The sequence below is a fragment of the Brachyhypopomus gauderio genome, chromosome 7 (assembly GCF_052324685.1).
Source record: "Brachyhypopomus gauderio isolate BG-103 chromosome 7, BGAUD_0.2, whole genome shotgun sequence".
NCBI classification, from domain to species: domain Eukaryota; kingdom Metazoa; phylum Chordata; class Actinopteri; order Gymnotiformes; family Hypopomidae; genus Brachyhypopomus; species Brachyhypopomus gauderio.
The window spans coordinates 33,528,834-33,544,439 of NC_135217.1; the positions used below are offsets into that span (position 1 = coordinate 33,528,834).

Consider the following 15,606-nt stretch of genomic DNA (forward strand, 5'->3'; position numbering starts at 1 on the left):
ATACATATCAATATATAGTTTTGCTTCGTCCATTGGCCTACTGAAGGCAGACCACGAAAACCCACCGGGCCGCTTCTCCGCTCCGCCCACGGTACCGTCACCGCAACAAGTGCAGCGATGCGGTCCAATAACGTCGCGTCGCTCGGAGAAGCTTTGAACGGACTTCCAGCCTCCTCGCCTTTGAGAATCAACCAACTTTTAACTGTCCTTCGAGGCAGACAAAGCTGGCGAGATAAACCCATCAGCTGCGTGTTGGCGTTTAACTGGTCTCGATCTACAGGGGACCGCAGACATTTGCGACTTTTATCGTGTAATTTAGATTGGACTACTTGGGGGACCCCGGGTCGAAGTCTTGGCTAGTTTAAAATGTAGGGCAGGTCCACATTTCTCGGCGTATCTTTCTTTGGGGAGGACTGAACGATTTTCGATGTGTTTCCGCCAAAAAGCTAAACATGCGTTTTTCAGCGGACCTTGGACCTTTTTTTAAAAAAGGACACACGTGTTCAATGGATAGAGAAGCGATAGAAACCAGGCAGTTGGTGTGAAGCCTCTTGGCTGTAAAAAAAGTATGAGAAAGGTACGTTGGGTTTGTTTTTAGAGCTTTTACTTATTGCACTGGTAGCTAAATGATATACATGTTTAAGGAGAACAAGTATGGAGCAAATGAGCCCACTGCATCTGTCGTTTTGTAATTTTAACGTGATGCTAAAGCAGCTTGTGGTCGCTATCTGGGTGGCAGAAGGGGAGGGGGGTATCTTCTAGGAGAGCTGCATTGTGTTTCTGCCCCTGCCCCAGTGGTTGTTATAGTGATGGGGCTTGGTGGGGGTGGGTAAGATACAGTCACGCCTATGGACGTTTATGGGAACGTCGGGTAAATGTAAAAATTCAGAGATAAATTGTATAGCATTTTGTTCCTTGCAAGAGACTTTAAACCTTAGTTAATCCCGTCTTTGGCACATAGTCGTAACGCTAAATCCGATTTCTGCTGCGTGGTAAAAGTATTTTCTCTGGGGAGTTGAGATCATCAAAAGCACCCAGAGTGCTCGAATATAAACCTGCATGTGTCTGGACTTATTATTTCATAATCTGCATACAGTGCGAATGTTTCTCGCTTTTGCTGTTTCTACTGCGTGTCAAGTTTATTTACAATGACCCACCATGTAAAAATGTCACAGTGCATAAGGTTTTCTGCAGCAACTAAGAATAAAACGTTTAGTTTTAATTATGGCACTTTCTGTGGGCCATTTGTGATAAATGATCTGCCACACGCAGGTAGTGAATGTCGTTTAAGACATATGGGGGCCTGTAGTTTCTTACACTTTCTCTCCTCGGTCCACACAGCCATAATAAAGTCTGTCGTCTTACGTTCACATTCCTCTAGCTCCTGATGGCATGTTTTTATGATTTAAAATGCGTCCCACTCTCTGAACTCACATATCTGTGTTCGTGTGTAGTGATATCGCAGAGTCATATGGAGCAAAGACTGATAACGTCGGAAAAAATCGATATGACTTGTAACTGCTCATTTCTTCACCTTCTCTGTATCTGTTCTAACACTTCCCCAAATTATTTCCAGATTTTTAAAACACTTGTCATTTGGGTACTTTCATCAGTTCCTGTGTTAGTGAGTCCTTTCTCACTGATGACATTTACAGAGGTCTTGTGTCAGACTGGAGCCAGACCAGGACCACCTGGGTAAACGCATCAGTGCTTGTGTTACCGGCCTTCTCACGCCCAAAGCTGGATGTGATTAGTTCTTAAATCTCTTTCCTTTTCATTTGACGAAAAAAGACGAACACAACACTTTAATGCTGTCCCAGTCACCGACCAACAGAAGTTAATCGCATCCCCTTTCACTGCGGAGAAGTACGTGTCCTGCCCCGGGAGCAGCACCCATGTTTCTGCGAGGCGTTTCCTCGTGTGTCATTCCTGCTCTGTGCACGCGTGTCTACGTGTGAATATGACAGAAGAGCACGTAAATGAGGTTATATTTGGGCGCGTGGGCGTGCACGCGCACATCCGTCACCGGCTGCTGGGGAACGCACGTGCGTCTTTTACCGTGACCGTGCAAAAAAACAAACGAAACACGTTTGTCTGAAGGCCTGTCGGCAGATGGCGGTGATTCACACATTCCAATCGGCCTTAAGATCTTTGTCATTCACTATAAACCTGTCATTGTCTGAACAGGAGTCTGGGGATGTTTTTTTTAACCATTCTGGTTCTTGGTCCTGTCTTAGTTCAGTTGTCGAGTAGCATAGGTGGCATTTTTCCTCAGTGAAACAGCAAGCTAGAGATACTTGCTTGTCTTGATGGGGTAATAGAACCGGTATGGTGGGTTGTCTTTAGGAAGTGCACATAATGTAGATCATTGTCATTTGTTCCTGGAAAAATGGATTGATCTGATTCTTAATCTTTGTAATACTGAACTAATACCTTCATTTGATGACACCGGTTACATTGTCTTGTCTGACATGATGTCTGACATGATGTCATGCTGGTTAAAAGTTCACTGGCCTTCCTTGTATACACAAGACTTTATCTTGTGGATCTGGGTAGCAAAGTGCCTTTACTGGGCATTGAGTAATGGTGTTGTAAAAAAGTATATAAGCGTAGGGTTTATGTGGTTGTGTGCATGCATGCCTTCTGAAGGTTGTTGCTATGCTAATTGGAGTGTGTGCTTTCCAAAGCTCAAAAGCACGCAGTATTAGTTGGCCTGTAACCTACTCACGACGGACTCCGTCCTACTCAGTCAGTTGGTACACAATCAGGTCGGTGTGAGAGAAAGCTGCTGAAGATCTGAGATGAATGCAAGTTTTCAGACACTTCCTGACTGCACGCATAGGTTCCAGTTTCAGTGTGCTGCAGCATTAACTGCAGAATCCTTCTCACTTCTTTTTTAGCTGTGTTTGTGAACTTATTAGTCTTCCCTCTGTACTGTGTGTGTGTGTGTGTGTGTGTGTGTGTGTGTGTGTTTTGGTAGCCTTTCTCAGGGGGAGTTTAATCTGAGCCTGGCTCCAGCTGGTAGTCAGGTCGGGGGTGGTGGTTGGGGGCGGGAGGGCTTCTCTGAGCGCTTAATTAACTCCGCGCCTGCATTTAGCATGTGAGCACGAAGCCAAGGAAACCGAAGTGAAGGAGATATAGCAAAGCTCTGACACTGCAGCCCACACTGGCTGATCAAGGAGGGACTGGGAGCTGTAGCCTTAATTGCATTCTTCTGAGGCTGCAGACAAACAATGGCCTGGATGTTGGTGTATTTTTCATAGTTTGTTATAGCTTGGGGCCGTCACCAAGAGCTAGGCGGCTTGGTTCAGGGGTTTATTGTGTGTCATAACCGGTTTGTATAGCCTTGAGCGAACAAAGCTGCATCCACTCTTAAGGTGTGACCTGGTAATGGTTATTTGGCTTGGGCTATTTTGCCTTGACCTGTCCCTGAATTCGCAAGTTATACCAGAGTTAGTCTGCAGAGACACGGCAAGGACCTCTTCTGAGGTCGGAGGAAAGCTGGAGAGTTGAGGAAGTTTAAGAATTCCAGTCATTTTTAGTATAAATACATGTTTGTCTGGTTTTTCCGGGGAACACAGGTGGCTAGGTGGGTGAGCTGATAAACCTTCTTAGTCCCACCCCTGACCCTCTCCTGAAAAAAAAATAGCAATTTATTGCATTAATCACGACAGATTAGTGCTTTTTTTGTTTATTGCTTAGTCATGCTCACCCAAAACCTTTAATCAGAGCTGACAGGGCACCAGTCTAAGACCTCCATGCCCCTGAAATGGGGCCCTTCTTTCACAAGCATTACATTGCATGGTTTACACCTGTCAGACCTGAAGCAGTTTAGTAGTACAACACTGGATAACCTTCAGTCTGCTCCTGTGCTTTAAGCATCATCTACTGTACAACAGCCTCTTTTAAGATTTTAAAGGCCTCCCATTGATTATGTATTCATTCTAGAACAGAACACAGTTTATAGTGTTGTGGGGTGTCGGGTCTGGAGCTGCCCACCGTACGTGTGTACCACAGCCCCGTAGTGATCACTAGTGTGTGTGTGTGTGTACCACAGCCCCCTAGTGACCGTGTGTGTGTGTGTGTGTGTTCTCACTGCACATTTGGGTAAATGTGTAGGACTAATTCTGATTGGGGCAAAAATCACAGTTGGCAATATGAAAACTTAACTCCATGATTGCAATTTCAGTAGTTATGGAGCAATCTTTCAGATGCATTATGGTCTTAAAGTATATTAATGTCAGCTTGCTGTCTGACCCTTGTCATATACATATTGTCTTTTTGATCTTCATGTATAACAGCGTGGCACCACATCACTATGTTTGTTTGACATTTTAGGTTACTTGAGTGCATCTTTTCCGGTTTGTATTCTCATTCTTACATTCTCCTATCCTGTTGCATTGCAGGCAGCTGCAGCAGATGGAGCCTTCTCTCTTGGTGAGGCCTCTCTCTGCCCTGCACTGCATGGCTCTGCTCATGGCATTGATCCAGAAGCTCCAGGCAGGTCCTTCTGCAAGTCCTTCCAGGAGAGATGCATGATTCCTGGCCCACCTCCGAGCTGTGGAGCCCAGGTGAGGCCTGTGTTCTCCGAGGCCTGCTGTGAGAAGCGTGGACTCAACAGACTAAGTGTCCAGCCCTGGTCCAGCTCTGTGGACACAGATGGACAGGCCAGGCCATGTCCCTCTAGGATCGCGCGCATCTTCTCCTCCCAGAGGAGGTGCGACTCAGCGGGTCCTGAGCTGACCCCAATCTGGGACCCCGCCAGGTCCACTCAGGCTTGGCCGGGCCTCACGGGCTCCTTCAAAAAGCTGCGGTCCTCTGTTCTCCAGGGCATCCAGAACAGGGCGGGTGCAATTGGAGCCAATCAGGAAAAAGACTTCTCCTCTGTGACCAATGAGGATGGCAATGGTTTCTTGGTAACCCGGCGAGATCTAGGGCAAGGAGGCGGTCAGAGGTTTAAGAACATGTCTGCGGTGACCAATGGGGTGTCTACATCTGGACAAGGTCCGTGCATTTCAGATGAGGAAGATGATTACGAGGAGTGTGGGGGCGGTCTGCAGAGGAATTCTCACTTCTCGCGGAGCATCCGGAGGGCGTATGGAGCAGGACGGATCCCCTTGCAGGACAGTGGTCCCAGGCAGCCAGACGGCCCCAAGCCGGGAGAACCTGCTCCACGCTGTCGTCCTTGCAGCTCAGTGGAGCCCCTCGGGCCTGATGTGGTTCTTGATAGTGAGGACAAGATCAAGGCCTTGGGCAGACTGAGTAGAAGTGCTGACAACTTGAACATCTTCAAGAGCCCATTCAGACGCAAGGCAACCTTGGCTCGCCCACAAAACACTTCGGTCCCGGCCAGCGTTTCATCCGTGGACGTGCAGGAATGCAGAGCGGGACGCCATCAGAGCGCCGTGGGAATCCGGGGACGAATGCAGAAGCTCGTCGGCAGTTTGACGGATCTGTCAGCCAACCACAAGTCCAGCCCTGGCCCTGGCCCCGCCCCCAGCAAGACTCCACTGTCAACACTCAGCCAGTTGCACGATGACTACTCGCGGAGGACTCCGTGCATAGCGGCCAGCGACCGCCAGCGCAGACCTCCGCCAGCACACGGCCGCACCCCCGACAGACAGAGAGTACAGGCTGATGTGCACGGACGCGCTGCAACTGTAGAGCCTGCCCCCTTATGCCACGCCTCTTTTAGCTCCTCCCATGCCGAGGCCATCGAGCATTCCAGCCCCACGGCGCTGCTGTCTATGAACTCCGAGCAGCTTTCAGTAACCTCACCGACTTCATGTCTAGTTATTCCCATCAGTACTCTGGCAGGGACTTGTGGGACAGTGGAGGATCAGCAAAACATGAAAAATGAACCCTTTAAGCATGAGTCCTGCACACACTCCAGGCTGGAGCAGAGCGTGAAGAGCATTAAAGCCAGTTTGGAGGTAAAACCCACACACACACAAACACGGCATTAGAATAGTTCAATTATAGGTCAATGTGATGGATCCAGTATGCATTATTCATCAGAACGCGTGCAAAGAAGACTTAATAGATTCATCTATCAACTGACTTAAAAGGCTAAACAAATGCTCCTGTGTCCGTAAACACTTGCTAGCTAAGTACAAGCAATATAAATCTGATTGTAACATAATATCTACAATAGCTGTAGGTTTATAACTATGTAGGTTTATATAGCTTTAATTATAGGTTTGGATTAGAATTTGCCAGCTACATGACTTGAGATATCCTCTGTGAAATTATTATGCTTTAATAAGATATACAGTGGGTCACTGCATTAATAACTGTCTTGGCAAAATTCAGAGTTCTTGCTAAGTGCTAAGACTGCACATTTCACACACTGGGGTAGAAACTCCATCAGCACGGATCTCTGAGTGACCTCCGTGAAGGTCACTGATTATACGAGGTCAGTCAAGCGACCTTGACCATTGTCACTGGGAATGATAAGTCAGTGGAGATTGTGTGTACCGAGGCGTAAGACTTGATCACAGACTGATGCCAAAGGCAGGTTGTGTAGTCCAACCACGGTGCTCGCCACTATAAGCTCAACTTTTGCCTTGGCTTCTGGGAGTGTGACACTGGCTTGGTTCACTTATTCCACCAATATTAACAGTGAACTCATTAAGTCAGTGCATTGACTTGTTTTAATGTCCCTCGTTCCTCTCGTCTCGGCAGATTGGTTGACTCTTGCTTGACACAGCGTTCACTCGGAGCCCCGGCGGTTGCCAACACTCGGCGGCATCGCACGGGTGACCACCGACGGCGCTCTCGCTAGGGAGCTCGCGGGGTTAACGATTAGCCCGTGTTTATGATTAGCGGCAGTTGCTTAAGCATGGCTCTTGGAGCTGAGGCTGGATACATCTGTCCAGGGGTCAGAGTCCAGGAAGCACGACAAACCGGCACAGGCAGAGCGTGCACGTAGACGCACGTGCGCTGGGCTGTAGAACGGGAGCCCGCTGCGAGGTCTTAGCCCTCCGGGACACGGCGTCCTCCGGTTGGGTGTGTTTCGAAGTTTGTGTGGTCATGCATGTGGGTCACCATGGTGCTGATCCACTGTGTGCCGTTTCAGTGCTTCTGGAAGACTCCGGAGAGAGGGGCAGAAACTGTAGAGGTAAGCAGGCGTTTTCTTCTCCCTCTGTAGGACTTTAGGGCGCTCTGCTGAGCGGAACAGCGTCGTCATCGTGTGGCTGGCGGTACTGCTCAGCAATCAGAACTGCACGGGGCAGCATGGATCTGCCCTGAGATCTAACGAACTTCGCAGATGAAATGCAGACGAAATGGAGTTCTTTTTGTGTCCTGAAGCTGGTGTTTACTCTGTTAATCTGTGAAAAGCGAAGTGTGTGGTTAATCTCACAGTGACTCATGAATGTGCAAACATAAACAGTTCATTACGTTTCTGGGGCCCCTAACAAGTGTGGTGAAGAAAGTGGAATGGGTTTGATTTGCATCACTCCTAATCCAGTGAAAGCGGCTAATCATTGTGTGTTCACACTGGGTGTTTGACTTGTGGATACACCTTTGTGTAAGAAATTAAAAACATTTGAACCCTGAGAACGCCATAACCTTTTGATTCTGGGAGTCCAAGTGAAAAGATGGCTTAGGTCCGCCCTCTTATTGATTTACAGCCATGCCAGCCAATCCTGAGCATCTGCCTGTTCAGGTATAGAGAACTGGGAAGTCAGCGCTCTCTCGTTTAGCTGACCTATGAAACGCATGAGTAGCAGTTGAAAATTAGCAGCAGCTGGCTGCAAGTGTCTCAGGTGTCACATGTTTGCGTCCCTGCTACCTGATTGGCTGGTAGCGTGCTATTAAATTGGTATCAATTAAAATTTGGGAGGCAGTAGATTGTACTGGATTACAGTGTCAAAGTGGTTGGGGTTTTTTGAGTGTTTGTTTCACTACTCAGACACAGAGAACGCAGAGAACTTTCTGCATAATCCCCTACACATTACGCATGGTGGTTATATTTGCTGTTGTCACTCTAGCATGATGAAATAAGCTCTACTATTTATGCCATTTAAAGGCTGTATATGACCATTTCAGGAGACTAGCACCAGCGCACACTGTATTGTGTTGTGTCTTAATCTGGGTGGGGTGTCTTATGTGGGTTTGTTATGGCTACATGTTCATATATGATTGAATACAGCCCCTGGTTTCCACTAATTCCCCTTCAGGAATCGCAAAAATTAATTGAATGTTACATTGGGCTGTCTTGCAGGCAACATCAGAAGCCCTGGGTACAGAAGATCTCCAAGAACTGACCAATGAGAAAAGAGACCCTGCCCACAAAAGCCCTCATGTCCCTCCCACCGCTTCTACAAAGTCTTCCTTGGTAGGCACGGCAACCTCGCCTGGCTCTTCCAGCGACACATCCACCCCCCCTGGGCCCAGGAGACGGGAGGGCAGATCCAGACCTCGGCCAGTCTCGGACTACGGCCAGCTGATCTCAAGGAAGTACTTTATCTCTGAGGAACGGGCAGAACGGCACAGTGAGGAGGTGGACTACACTTCCCAGGAGGACTACAACAGCAACGGTGGGCACTCCGAAAGGGGTGGGAAGGAGAATGGTAGCGTGAATGGACATTTGGATAGCACAAAGAGGAGGCCCATCTCGGTAATAGGAGGAGAAGATCTGTTCCTCTCTCCCGAAGACAAGGAAGACACGGATGGCCTGCCTTCTGTAAGCCTCTACTCACTTCTAGCTGTTTTGTATGATTAGACTTTAATATTCCAGACTGTAAATCCCCTTATTTGTACAGCAAAGCTTTGAAGAATGTACATGCTGTCTACCTGCCCAGCCTAGAGGAGGTTTAGCTTACAGCCCTCAAGCCTTTAAACGACGGGCTCTAATGAGACGGGCGTGTCGTTTGCAGAGGTCACATCTTGGCCCTCACTGTGCAGTTTGCATTATGGCTGGTGACATCACCAGTCAGCAGCTTTAGAACTTCTTGAGGTGTTTGAAATGTTCCAGCAGGAAATGGCACTCGGGTGTCACGCCGAGGCGTAATTAGAATTGAGAAAACCAGTCAAGATAATGTAATCCGAGCTCTGAGACACATTGTGGCTTTCTGTCACTTCTATATACAGACACTCTACACATCAAAAAATTTTGTTGCTATTTTCAGTAACATCATAAGTAAAATGTGATGACACAGTGAACACTACAGAACATTCCCAAAAGCCTGTTTTCCTTTAGAAATGAACCATGTGAACCTCTCGTGGGCAAGTGGAACCCTCTCTCACAAAAGCCATAAATTGGACCGTGTTTCATTATCGGAGTCTCTCTCATCCAGCAGCTGAAACTTGATTCCTCTCTTGTATGCTGTTGGAGAAGAGTTTTTAAAAAGCCATAATGTTTCAGTTGGTTTAAGAAGTTGCCTTGAGTTGTATTCACCAGAGGGTGAAGTGCCATATTTTCACGGGTCGCTGCTCTTTCTGGAACAGTCACTGAACTCTCTGAATATAAACTCGGGGATGGGGGGTGGGTTTAAGGTGGCTAATGGGCCCTGTGCACGTTGCTGTGTTGCAGCCTGTTGTCCGGCCACCAGTGCCGTCCCATGGCGTGCCCCCGTACAAGGGCGTGTCGGCCCGCCTACGCCCCTGCTCCTTCTCCCAGAGCACCCCCACGGGCCTGGACCGGGTGGGCCGCCGCAAACTGCACCGCGTCCTCAGTGGTGAGTGTGTGTGTGTGTGTGTGTGTGTGTGTGTGTGTGTGTGTGTGTGTGTGCATGCTTGTCTTTGTCGTCGTGTGATCAGAAACATGCCAGACTGTACACTGATAAACATGTGCGTGTACCTAGTGCCTGGAGCGCAGAAGCGCTGGGTAGCATTTCTACTAAAGTGGTAGATGAGTGTATTCGGTGTGTGTTGTGTGCCTGAGGCGTACAGCTGTGTGTCTGTCTTTGTCTTATCCACAGACAGACAGCGTTTGATGAGTGTTTGCATGTGATGTGTTGATGGGTGTGTTTGTGGTCTGCAGATGGGAACTCGGAAGGCTGTACCGTGTTGGATGACAGCGTGAGTGAGGAGGACGGCAGTTTCGACGAGATCACAGAAGGAAAGCCGTACCTGCAGCCGGAGGTCGATCTCTCCACTCTCAGTCAGGTAAGCAGCTTGTGTGTGTGTTGTGCTGTGCTGTGCTGTTACTGGCTACAGTTGAGAACAGAGATGCTTTTTAATGGTTTGTGGTGGTGTTGGTGTTGTGCATGTGACCGATTAGCAGTGTCTACCTGTGTCTGTCCACCCTGCATGTCTGCGTCCCCATCCCCTAACCCAGCTGTCCCTCTCTGCTGCAGTACATCCTGTCGGGCCATGCGGTGTATGCCGAGGCTCTGTGGGATCACGTCACGATGGGCGAGCAGGAACTGGCCTTCAAAGCCGGCGATGTGATCCAGGTGTTGGAGGTCCAGGAAAAGGACTGGTGGTGGGGGGCGGTGGGCGAGCGCCAGGCCTGGTTCCCCTCCACCTTTGTGCGGGTGAGTGTAGGGCGGACCGAGCTCGCGCAGCCTCCCAGTAAAGAACGCGTAACAAAATTCTCCTGGTCAAACACTGCTAAGGGCTGCTGTAGCCACAGAAAGCCACGCAAACATGGCCCCCATCAGCTCCTGGGGCTGGCTTAAGAGGGCATTGTGGGACCATCACCATGGTTACGGGCATTGACTGGCAGGTCTGTGGGGGAGGGGGACCCTGGGAACTGTAATGCCTCTGATGGAGCATTAATGGGGACTGGAAGTGTTGTGATTTTGCCTTGGTATGGAGTATAGGCAGTTTTTAATCTCTGTTTACTTTGAAGCAGATTAGGTCTGTCAGATGTAACAACACATGTTTGGAGTTTGCTCTCCAAGTGTGTGTTTAAAGGAGGATAATGTTTTATCCTAATGCTTAAATGTCTTAAACATTTAAAAAGCTAGTACACATTTCAGTCTAGTAATTCAAGGTTCTGGTGAATAACTGTGGTATGGCGTTGTGTGGTAGGTGCGTGTAAACCAGGAGGACTCTGGCAGTGAGAGTGTGGAGAGCTGTCTGGACCAGGAGGAGACGCTGTCCAAGGATCCCCGTGGTCAGAACTCTGAGCACCGTGAGCAGATGAGGGCCAACGTGGTCCAAGAGATCATGAGCACAGAACGCGTCTACATCAAGCACCTCAGAGACATCTGTGAGGTGGGCTTCCTTCTGTAACTTTATTACTGTTATATGACAAACCAGAGAAAGGTATTAAGATAATTACATGCTCATGGAATTCGTCTCTTTCGGAAAACCGTTAAGTTTTGTCTAGTCGTTAAGAAATACGCGATGCAGTTCTCAGCATACAGTGTATAACAGAAAGTATTGAGAGACTTTCAAGTTTTCCACAGTTTGCTGTGTTTCAGATTAATTTCAAAATGAATTCATTTATTAATTTGAAAGAACAAATCCACTACACTGTTCTCTTGGTGGCATGTTTTGGGTCATTGTCTTGTTACTGTAAACATTCATCTAAGGACATTTTCACCAAGCTCACGCAGCTCTAGCTTGTCTGATGTCTCTTTCTCCTGACTAGCCTATCAGCCTGCCACCAGTGACTCTAGAGATAGCTTTAACGAGCTATAATGAGCTGGTATTACTGACTTCCCTTCATACACACTGCTGGGAATCACAGCCAAGTAGTTCAGTCTTTGTTTCGTCAGGCCAGAGGATCTTATCATCTGTGAGTTGTTCAGGTAAATTTAGGCACGCTCTAAACAGGCGGTAAAGTGCATTTCAGTGAGGAACGGCTGGTGGGCCTCGTTACACTAAAGGCTTGAATGGTGCAGTGTTGCACTGATGGGTCTCCTGCTGTATGACTCCTGACTCCACAAAGGAGCTCTGCCTCTTATTCTGAATGACCATTGTGTTCTTGGTAAACCTGTCTGACCATCTTTCATCTGACCAGGTGGAAACTGTTTGAGGTTCCAACCTTCTTCCCTTTGAGATTGTTGGTGGCTACTGTACTGCTGTTTTGTTGTTGTTTTTTTATGGGAAGGGTCTGAAAACCTTGTATATGATCTGAGTGTTTCCCAAGTGTAAGGTCCAGTTTGATTACTGCTCACTGCTGCTCTCTGCTGGCCAGATCCCTGAAGTGATGATGAGGATTTGTGGAGCTCTTAGTGGGCTGCTTTCCTGAACATGGATTAGACATGATCTTGAACTGCACTCGAGCACCATTAGAGAAGCACCACTGTAAATTACTTTGTCTTGGCTTGGGGGGAGGGGGGTAGTTCATGTTGGGGGTAGTCCATTGTTATTGTAATAGTTTCATCTCCAATCTGTTTGTAGGGGTATATCCGTCAGTGCAAAAAACACCCAGGAATGTTCACAGATACACAGCTTAAGACAATCTTTAGCAACATAGAGGAGATCTACAAGTTCCAGAGGACGTTCCTCAAGGATCTAGAAAAGAAGTACAACAAGGAGAACCCTCATCTGAGTGAGATTGGGTCCTGTTTCCTTCAACAGGTATGCTGCTTACACATGTATGTGTGTATGTATGTTCACACCATGTATATATGTATTTGTGAAGTATTTGCTTCCATACCACATTTGCTGTTTGCGGTTCTGTAATATGGCAACAGAATAACCATAAAGTGCGACAAAAACATATTTGTGTTTGTTTATTAATTTAAATAATTAGTGATGAACTAACAGATTGAACATCATTTGCTTTTGAAATTTGTACTGAACTCACAACAGTTTTTGTACACTCTCTCTCTCTCTCACACACACACACACACACACACACTCTGATATTAAAGCTGAGGCTCTTTGTCATGTGTCTCTCAGGAGGAAGGCTTCTCCATATACTCCGAGTACTGTAACACACACCCAGCGGCGTGCTTGGAGCTGCAGGCTCTGATGAAGCTCGGCCGCTATAAGCACTTCTTCGAGGCCTGTCGCCTCCTGCAGCAGATGATCGACATTTCAATCGCCGGCTTCCTGCTCACCCCTGTGCAAAAGATCTGCAAATACCCTCTCCAGCTGGGCGAGCTGCTCAAATATACGCCTAAAGACCACAGGTAACGCACAACTGCATTAATGTTGACAGACTCGTACCCTAGGCATATATATTAGTTTGTTTTCACTTTGAGTTAATATTCAGGAGTTTTAATCACATTCTGGAGGGCACGTTTTTGCCAGTGCTTTAGAAATCCTGTCACAGAGGCAGAATGTCTGTGGTTCAAACACACACACACACACGTCCTCCAAAACCTGATGAGCACATCGGTGACTGACCTACCATGACCTGCCATTAAGCACTGAGAGTATTATTGATATTGGCTGACAATGACGGAAAATTTTACTTGCTGTCAGAATCTCTCAGTCCTCCCCCAGTTGTACATCTCTAAGCTGGTGTGACGTGGCATGAGTCAGTCAGTAAAAGGGCCACAATCATCCGGCCTGACCCACAATCATCCGGCCTGACCCACAGGCACTGCGTGGTTACTGGGTTCTCATGCAGCTTTGCTTTGCTGCTCACTGCAGTGACTACGAAGGCGTGTGCAGGGCCTATGAGGCGATGAAGAATGTGGCCAGCCTGATCAACGAGAGGAAGAGGAGGCTGGAGAGCATCGAGGCCATCGCGCATTGGCAGGTGGCCGTCCTCCACTGGGAGGTGAGTTTGGGTGACCGTCCTCCACTGGGAGGCGAGTTTGGGTGACCGTCCTCCACTGGGAGGCGAGTTTGGGTGACCGTCCTCCACTGGGAGGCAAGTTTGGGTGACCGTCCTCCACTGGGAGGCGAGTTTGGGTGGCCGTCCTCCACTGGGAGGCGAGTTTGGGTGGCCGTCCTCCACTGGGAGGCGAGTTTGGGTGGCCGGCCTCCACTGGGAGGCGAGTTTGGGTGGCCGGCCTCCACTGGGAGGCGAGTTTGGGTGGCCGGCCTCCACTGGGAGGCGAGTTTGGGTGCTGTGGTCACTGCCAAAACAGCAACAAGCACATTAATGTGTCCGTCAGCAATCTGTGCCGAAAATTGCTCTGCTGAGTGTTGAGTTTTGACTTGCCGACATTGATGATGTAGACAGGTTTGTGCCCTATGGTCATATTATGTAGCCTCCATTGAATGAGCACTAAAACAGGTTAAATAGGTTCTCATAATGTATTTACATTTTGTATTTTCATAATGTATTTATGTGAGATGCTTATCTTTTTTGATGTTTGTTAGGGTGAGGACGTGTTGTCCCAGAGCTCGGAGCTCATCCACTCGGGCGAGCTGACACGCGTGGTGCGCGCCGGCAAGACACAGCAGCGCAGCGGCTTCCTGTTCGACCACCAGCTCATCTTCTGCAAGAAGGACGTCCTGCGACGGGACCTGCTGCACTACCGTGGCCGGCTGCGCACGGACGGCGTGGAGCCGCTGGAGCTGCCCGACGGGCGGCACGCCGAGCTGGGGGCGCTACGCAACGCCTTCGCCCTGCGCCGCTCCGACACCCTGGAGCTTCTCTGCGTGCTGGCCTGCAGGAAGGCTCAGGACAAGCAGCGCTGGCTGCAAGCTTTCGCCCGCGAGCGACGGCGTGTGAAGGACGACCAGGAGATGGGTGAGTGACCAGGAGATGGGTGAGTGACCAGGAGATGGGTGAGTGACCAGGACGACGGGAACGTGCACCACCAGCACTGAGGTTTTATGTCGAGGGGATTTGGATTTGCTCTGCGTGCAGCTGTGCTCGCTGTAGTCGTCTATGCAGAACTTAATCTATGAGAACATTGTTTGTGTGTCACATTTGTAGTGTTGTTTTGTCTCTTAAAGGGATGGACATAAGTGAAGCGCAAAGAAAACAAGCGATTCTAAATGCCAGAAAATCAAAACAAGGCAACCTGAAAAGTAAGATCAAACATACCTGTGAAATTACAGTGCCTGTAATATTTCGGTTTACATGAGTTCATGTTTATTCTGTGTGTTTTCCCCTTTAGATTTAAATTACCCTGGCCACCCTGTTCCTCTACACCACCAACCCCTCCATCCTCTCCACCAGCGCCATGTCACTGTGCCAACCAGTATTCCACAGCAACAGGTGTTCTCTTTAGCAGAGCCAAAGCGTAAACCCTCCCATCTGTGGTACAGTTTCACACGCGGTGCCCTGTTTAGAAAATGACATTCAACTTTACTTCTGTTCTGGTGACATGAAGATGCCTCTCACACAGCCCTGGTGCAAATGTGAAGACCCAGACAGGATAACAAATGAAGGTGTGTGTGTGTGTGTGTGTGTGTGTGTGAGAGAGAGAGAGAGAGCGAGAATGTCCATTAAGATGTTGACTTTTTAACTGGAATGGACAACAGATAGAGACATTAGATTTTCACACCAAAAGTGTTAATTTCTCATTCTTTTTGTTTCTAGTGTGTTAAAGATTTTCTGTTCATATCAAAAAATGTTAAGAATGACAACGATGTATATTCATCATGCTACATGTATAATTTTATTTCTTTATGTAAGGCTGGAACCTTTTTAAAGTTAGACTCCTCTTTAGACAAGTCGGTCCATACACTAATAACTTTTTAATGTTATAAAAAATAAATACTTGCACAGATTTGTGGTCCTCTCGTGTTCTTTCAACAAGTTTAGTTTAACTCTATTCAGTTCAGCCTTTA

General features: G+C 48.1%; 1 protein-coding gene across 3 annotated transcripts; it reads left to right on the plus strand.

Moving 5' to 3' along the window:
• Nucleotides 1–123: 123 nt before the first annotated feature.
• spata13 (spermatogenesis associated 13) lies at nt 124–15,545 on the plus strand. Of its 3 annotated transcripts, XM_077013446.1 has the most exons (13): nt 124–577; nt 4,407–5,933; nt 8,228–8,689; nt 9,539–9,683; nt 9,989–10,113; nt 10,305–10,484; nt 10,984–11,169; nt 12,304–12,483; nt 12,808–13,040; nt 13,507–13,636; nt 14,185–14,557; nt 14,767–14,841; nt 14,931–15,545. In XM_077013446.1, exons 1-13 carry the CDS (start codon nt 569–571, stop codon nt 15,110–15,112), a joined length of 3,807 nt encoding a protein of 1,268 aa, XP_076869561.1. In that variant the 5' UTR covers nt 124–568; the 3' UTR covers nt 15,113–15,545. The 3 variants fall into 3 exon arrangements, with proteins under 3 accessions (XP_076869561.1, XP_076869562.1, XP_076869563.1); XM_077013447.1 differs by lacking the exons at nt 124–577; nt 4,407–5,933 and adding an exon at nt 6,699–7,120; XM_077013448.1 differs by lacking the exons at nt 124–577; nt 4,407–5,933 and adding an exon at nt 7,866–7,966.
• Nucleotides 15,546–15,606: the final 61 nt, after the last annotated feature.